Genomic DNA, 6,516 nt, shown 5'->3' with positions numbered 1-6,516 from the left:
AGAAATTCAAGTGTATGTTAGAAAGCTTGTACACTAGTGTTCTTAGCAGCAACTTTATTTTTGATAGCCAAAAGCTGGAAGTAATATGAACGTGAGTGAATGAATGAAGAAACTGTGGTCCATCCATACAGTGGAGTATTTTTTCGGCAATACTGAGAGATGAACTACTGATACCCAGGACAACATAGCTGGATGCCTAAAACAGCAGCCAGATCAGCTTGTTCTGCCTGCACTAGGCAGCCTTAGCTCCAGCCACTGCCTCTCCCCAAATCTAGGCTCTGCTCTGAGGAAGGACCATCAGTGAGCCCAAAGTCTGTCCCACTTTATTCAGTCATAGATTCAAAATTTGTAATGGCCACTTTTAAGTCCAAATCTAAAGGTATCCATAAAACAGCCTGCAGAGAGTTTCAGGCCTCTGAGCGATCAGGAAGGATGTATTCATTTCCTTAGGCTGCCACAACTTAAAAAAAATAGAAACTATTATTTTTTTAAGCAGTACTGGAAGCCTGAAGTGTGAAATCAAGATGTTGGCAGGGCCATGCTTCTTCTGAAGGCTCTAAGAAAGAATCCCTCCCATACCCCTCTCCCAGCTTCTGGTGGCTCCAGCAATCCTTGGCATCCTTTGGCTTGTAGATACATTAATCTCTGCTTCTGTGTCCTCATGATTTTCTCCCTGTGTGTCTGTTTTTTCTCCTCTTCTAATAAGGACACAGTCATTGGATTCAGGGCCCATCCCAATCCAGTATGACCTTATCTTAATTCGATTAAGGATACCTGCCAAGACCCTGTTTTCGATGGAGTTCACATTCTGAGTTTCCAGGTAGACATGAATTTTGAGGGTACCATATTGAACCTGATACAGGGGCCCCAACTTCTAAGTGAGCAGAGCATAGTTCCCTGGAGGCCATGGGAACCATGTCAGATGCATGGATAGAGGTGTGTACAGACAGCTCAGAAACCCTAGCGGCTGATGCATGGCTGGGGTGAAAAGGGCAGTGAGGAGGGGAGGCTTCAGGAGTGAGTGAGGAGGGGAGAGGGAGCTATATGTCTAGAAGGACAGTATAATGCACCCTGGTACAGGAGTAATCACCTTGCTCTGATGCTTTAAATACTCAGGTTTATTCTTCGCAGGCTCGGGGCAACAGATACAGAGATTTGTACTCAGATCTGACTGTGAGATTTCGGGTAACAGCCAGAATGATTTTTCAGAGAGGACAGAACATCAAGCGTCCATTTACTTGATGTGTGTGGACAAAGAGTCCAACCAAGGGTTAGACGGTCAGATGCGTCTCTGGTACGTGAGCTCACCTGGCCCATCTTACTCTGTACACCAGTGACATGTCATCAATGGAGCCTCAGTAACATGCAGCACCCAGGCCCATCCCTTCCCTGACTGGACTTGCTGAGCCTCAGTTTCTTCCTCTGTAAAGTTGGTCCATGGTCCTTAATGGATGAGATGGGTAAAAAAGTGTCCAGGCACAGGAGGAAGGCTGACAACCTTATTTCTCCTTTCTCCTGTCTTTCTGCTCCCAAGATTAGAGGCCAAAGGGAGGAAAACAAGGAGGAGATAAAGGAGGGAGAGTTGATTGATCTCCAGTTCTCAATGAGTCTCTGTTTTGTTCTGTGACCTTGGCTGAGTCAGTGGCCCTTTGCAGGCCTCAACTGCACTTTCTGTGAAGTGGGTTACAGAAATTTGGGCCTGAGGACCTCCAAAATCATTGCTAAGGTTCAGTTATCTCCCTGGGAAGACCTGGGGTCTTTCTCAGACCCCAATGTTGGGCCTAGGGGGTTCCTATGTTGTCCAGAGGGGACTCCAACCTCTTTCTTTAATAGGTAGGGAAAACTCTGGCTGTTTTGGGAGAATGGGCAGGGGTATAGCATCTAAGACTCGGGGCTGGCTGGAAGCAGGAAGCAGGATCAGCTGATCTTTTGGAGGTGGGGCTTCACCTCTTCCCATAGGGCGGGGTTGTGCAGCCCCAAGTTTATTTGCATATGATGTGACCTAACCAATCAGAGCCCAAGGCCATTGGCCCATGGGACCTCCCTGAGGTCCCATCCCAGGTGGTCAGTCCTCAACTGCTTCAGAGGTCTGTCTCCTGCAGGTCAAGGCCTTTGTTGTGTTCACTGCCCGGTGTCCTGGAACCAGCTCCATTCACCTCCTTCTGACCCAGGTAAAGCAGGTGGTCCTCATCAGTGGGCAGAAAGTCAGAAGGCCTCTTGGCTTCAGGGGGCAACTCCTCAGCACCCTGCAGGAAGGAGAGAAGAAAGTCCCTGTCAGAGACCCCCCTTCTGCTGTGTCAGCTCAGATATTCTCCAGATGGGGACAGAAGACCTGGGAGGGCAGAGCATGAGAAGAGTGGCACAATGTCACCTTAGCAAGTCCTGTCCCTTCTGCCTCCAAAACCTCCATCCACTTCTCTCCCCCATGGCCGTGTCACCTACGGTCCAGCCCATCCAAGAGTTCATGGATGCCTGTACCTCTCCTTTCTCTGACTCAACCTATTGTTCAAGAAAATAAATTATTTCCCCACAGCAGCTGGACGAAGCTTTAAAACACTTCAAATCCCAAATCCCTGCCCTTACCATTGAGTCTGCTCTGACCTCAGGGCCTTTGCACCTGCTGTGCCCTCCACCAAGAATGCCCTTCCCTCAGATTTCCCAGTAGTTGTCTCCTTCTCATTCTGGACATTAATAATGTCACCTCATCCAAGAGGCCACCCCCATCACCATATCCTGTTTTATTTTCTTCCTAATACTCACCACCTGCTTAGACCCTATTCTTTTCTTGCTTTAGCTTTCTTCTGCTCCTGCCAGAGCATGTCTGGGTACACAGCAAGTGCTTAATAAATAAGGGAATGAAACAGGGAATCCAAAGCAGGAGCACACCTGGATCAGACCCCCCAGGGACAGTGTTTCCTAAACTCAGGGCATTCCCATAGTAACCACACGGCTCTGGTCAACGTTGGTCTACCCCCTGTCATGTTTCTTATGTAAGATTTTTTCTAAGTTGACTCACTTTTGAATTAAGCAATTTTATTTTCAGGAGAGACTTTATATCAACAACTGAAAGGCAAGCCAGTTTCACTCGCCATAGACTGGAGGTAGTTGTAAAAACAGATACAATGAAAATGAACAGTATGGAAGTCTGCTCAGCCCTTGTTAAAGTGAGTAATAGAAAGCTGAAGATACACTCGCTCCCAGCTGAGCCTTTCCACTGACAGTAAGGAGAAGTTGAGAAAGACAAAGACGGTGACTCACCGTGTCACTTCCCTGAGTTAAGGTCACACACACAGCACCTGAAGCCACTTCACTGCCCCTCCCCCCTGCCCTGGGATCCCAACCCTGAGACTGACCTTCATCAAACCGTCATCCAGGGTGGCCACCTCTTCCTTGGGGGCCACTGATGCTGTCTGCCGCATGAGGTCCCACCAGAGCAGACCAGGACCCAGGGCACTGCGCTTGGTGGGGCCTGAGGGGGCAGAGAGAAAATGGAGTTATTTAGTGAGGGTGGTGGGAAAACTGGAGACCAAGCCCTGGGGAGGAAAAGGGAGATCTCTGATGGCTTCCAAACCTCGATCTGACAGTGACCCACTGGGGACACTGGCAAGTCTCTGCCCCTGTCTGGGCCTCACTTTCTCATCTACACAGTGAGAGGTTGTAATAGACAACAGTGGATGGCCGGGAGGATCCAGCTCATGGCTCCATTTGCGGCTGTGCCCCAGTGTCTAGAATATTGCCAAACTTGGAGAAGGACCCAGTACAGCCCTGGTGAATGGAAAGTCTGAGACTCAGGAAGAGAGAATAGGTACTCTTATCGCTATTGATTTCTTTTAATCTCTTTCCACTTCTTCATGGGATTCAGAGTTCCCAGAAGGGAGCAGAGTTGCCAAGACTTCGGGGAAAAGATATTTCAGCACCAAGGACAGCGTCTTGTGACCCCTCCCCCACCCCACATCCTCCAGCAAAGACATTATCTTTGGAGCTGAAGAGCGATGCCTCAATTTCTGCCTTTGCAAAATAGGACAAGTCCCACAAGGTGGAGGGTGCCATGAAGGCGATGCAGCAAAAGGGTGCAGATGCGGCTAGTATACAGTGGCCGCTTGACTGACAGAACGGTCCTCCTTCCCCTCCCTGCGGGTCCTAGAGGCAGAAGGTGGACAGGGTGACCTCGAAGGGTGCCATATGCCCTCCTTACCCGTCAGGCAGCTGACAAAGGCTCCACATAGCACAGTGCACAGTGTGCCCAAGGCACCATAATAGAGATAGGAAATGGCATAGAAGTTGTCAGCTAAGGTTTGCTGATCGGGGTCCATTTCCAAGCTAAGAGAGAGAGATGAGAATGAATCTAAAATCCATTTCATTTGCTTCCTCCTGTCTACACTCTCACAACCCAGCCCAGTCCTTCATGATTGCTTGTCTGGATGTATGCCAATTCTCCTTCCTTTTTGCTATCCCACCAACACCTTCAGGCAATGTCTACACACAAGCAGAGGAACATTATTAAAACGTAACTCAGGGCTTCCTAGGTGGTGCAGTAAAGAATCTGCCTGCCAGTGCAGGAGGTGCGAGAGACTTGGGTTTCATCCCTAGGTCAGGATTCCCTGGAGGAGAAAATGGCAACCCACTCCAGTATTCCTGCCTGGAAAATTCCATGGCACACTACAGTCCACTACAGTGGCAAAGAGTTGGACATGACTGAGCACATACAAATAAGATGTAACTCAGGTTGCCTCCTGCTTCTGCTTATCACTCTCAGAATCAAAGCAAATTAAGCTCTAAGAAGAAAACAGGTATGAATCTTTATGACCATGGGTTTGGCAATATTTTCTTAGATATGACAGCAAAAGCTCAAGCAGCCAAAGAAAATGGAGGTAATTCCCTGATGGTGTAGTGGTTAGGATTCCACGCTTTAACTACTGAGGGCTTGTGTCTAACCCCTAGTCAGGGAACTAAGATCTGGCAAGCAGCACAGCGTGGCCAAACAAAACAAACAGAGAGGGACTTCCCAGGTGGCTCAGTGGTAAAGAACCCACCTGCAGAAGAAGTAGGTTTGATCCCTGGGTCAGGAAGATCCCCTGGAGCAGGAAATGGAAACCCACCCCAGTAAAAAAAGAAAAAAAAAAGGATAAATTGGACTTTATCCAAATGGAAAACTTTTGTGTATCAAAGGATACTGTCCACAGAATGAAAAGATAACCCAGAGAATGGGAGAAGACATTTGCAAATCATATATCAAGAATAAAGATATAAAGAACATACAAATTAGAACTCAATATGAAAAGACAAATGACCTGATTTAAAAATGAGCAAGGGATTTGAGAAGACATTTGTCCAAAGAAGATATAAGTATGGCCAACAGGCACATGGAAAGACTGTCGACATCATTAGTGACTAGGGAAATGCAAATCCAAACCACAATGAGTATTATCTCATACCCAGCAGGATGGTTAGAACTCAGAAAAAAGAAGGGGATGATCATAAGTATTGGCAAGCATGTGGAGAAGTTGGAATCTTTATATATTTCTGGTAGGAGTGTAAAATGATGCAGTGGCTATGCAAAATAATCTGGTGGTTTCTTAAAAGCTAAATATAGAACTACCATATGACCCAGCAATATATCCTAGGTATATACCAAGAAAAAAGAAAATATATGTCCATACCAGCACTTGTATACAAATGTTCATAGCAGCACTAGTCACAGTCACCAAAAAGTAGACACTACCCAAATGTCCATCAACTGATGAAGGATAAACCAAACTGGTCCATCCCTCCAGTGAAATACTATGAGGTCATAAAAGAATGAAGCACGGAGACACACTCTGGTGTAGACAACCCTTAAAAACATCATTCTGAGTGAAGGAAGCTGGGCACAACAGGTCATACGGTGCACAATTCCATTTATACGACATGTCCTCAGCAGGCAAGGCCACAGTGACAGAAAGTAGATTAGTGGTTGCCTGGGGCTAGAAGTGAAAGTCGCTCAGTCCTGTCCCACCATTTGTGACCCCATGGATTATACAGTCCATAGAATTCTCCAGGCCAGAATACTGGATTAGGTAGCCATTCCCTTCTCCACGGGATCTTCCCAACCCAGGGATCGAACCCATGTCTTCCATATTGCAGGTGGATTCTTTACCATCTGAGCCTCCAGGGAAGTCAGGGGCTAGAGGGAGGTGGAGATGGGCAGTGACTGCTAAATTGTATACGGTTTGGGGCTTGCCTTTTTTGTTTTTGAGGTAATGAAAATGTTCTTGAGATGGTGGTGATGATTGGATAACCTGGTGAATATACTGAAAACCGCTGTTAAATGGCTACTTTTATGGTCTGTAAATGATACCACAGTTGAAAAAGAATCCAATTTCTCTGGTTGAACCTCATCTCCTATCCTTTCTTCTGCCCTTAAATCCACTCTAACCTCACCATAGTTGGAATGCACTACACTGAACCCTGGCCTCAGAGACTTCGCACTTTCTCTTCCTTCTGCGGGGAATGCCCCACTCCCAAGCCCCGCCCCAC

General features: G+C 47.1%; 1 protein-coding gene across 1 annotated transcript in view; it reads right to left on the bottom strand.

Moving 5' to 3' along the window:
* Nucleotides 1–441: 441 nt before the first annotated feature.
* The window catches only part of SLC5A5 (solute carrier family 5 member 5), a 12,566-nt gene continuing 6,491 nt past the window's right edge, over nt 442–6,516 (bottom strand). Inside the window, exons 13-15 of the mRNA XM_040241117.1 lie at nt 4,196–4,320; nt 3,354–3,469; nt 442–2,246 (exon numbers count right to left, since the gene is read on the bottom strand). Coding sequence (XP_040097051.1) covers nt 2,082–2,246; nt 3,354–3,469; nt 4,196–4,320 — 406 coding nt within the window. The 3' untranslated portion in view covers nt 442–2,081. The remainder of the gene's footprint in view (nt 2,247–3,353; nt 3,470–4,195; nt 4,321–6,516) is intronic.

This window comes from Oryx dammah, unplaced genomic scaffold, assembly GCF_014754425.2.
Source record: "Oryx dammah isolate SB20612 unplaced genomic scaffold, SCBI_Odam_1.1 HiC_scaffold_5, whole genome shotgun sequence".
NCBI lineage: Eukaryota > Metazoa > Chordata > Mammalia > Artiodactyla > Bovidae > Oryx > Oryx dammah.
The sequence above is the reverse complement of the archived record's forward strand: the minus strand, read 5'-3'. Positions and strand labels throughout refer to the sequence as shown.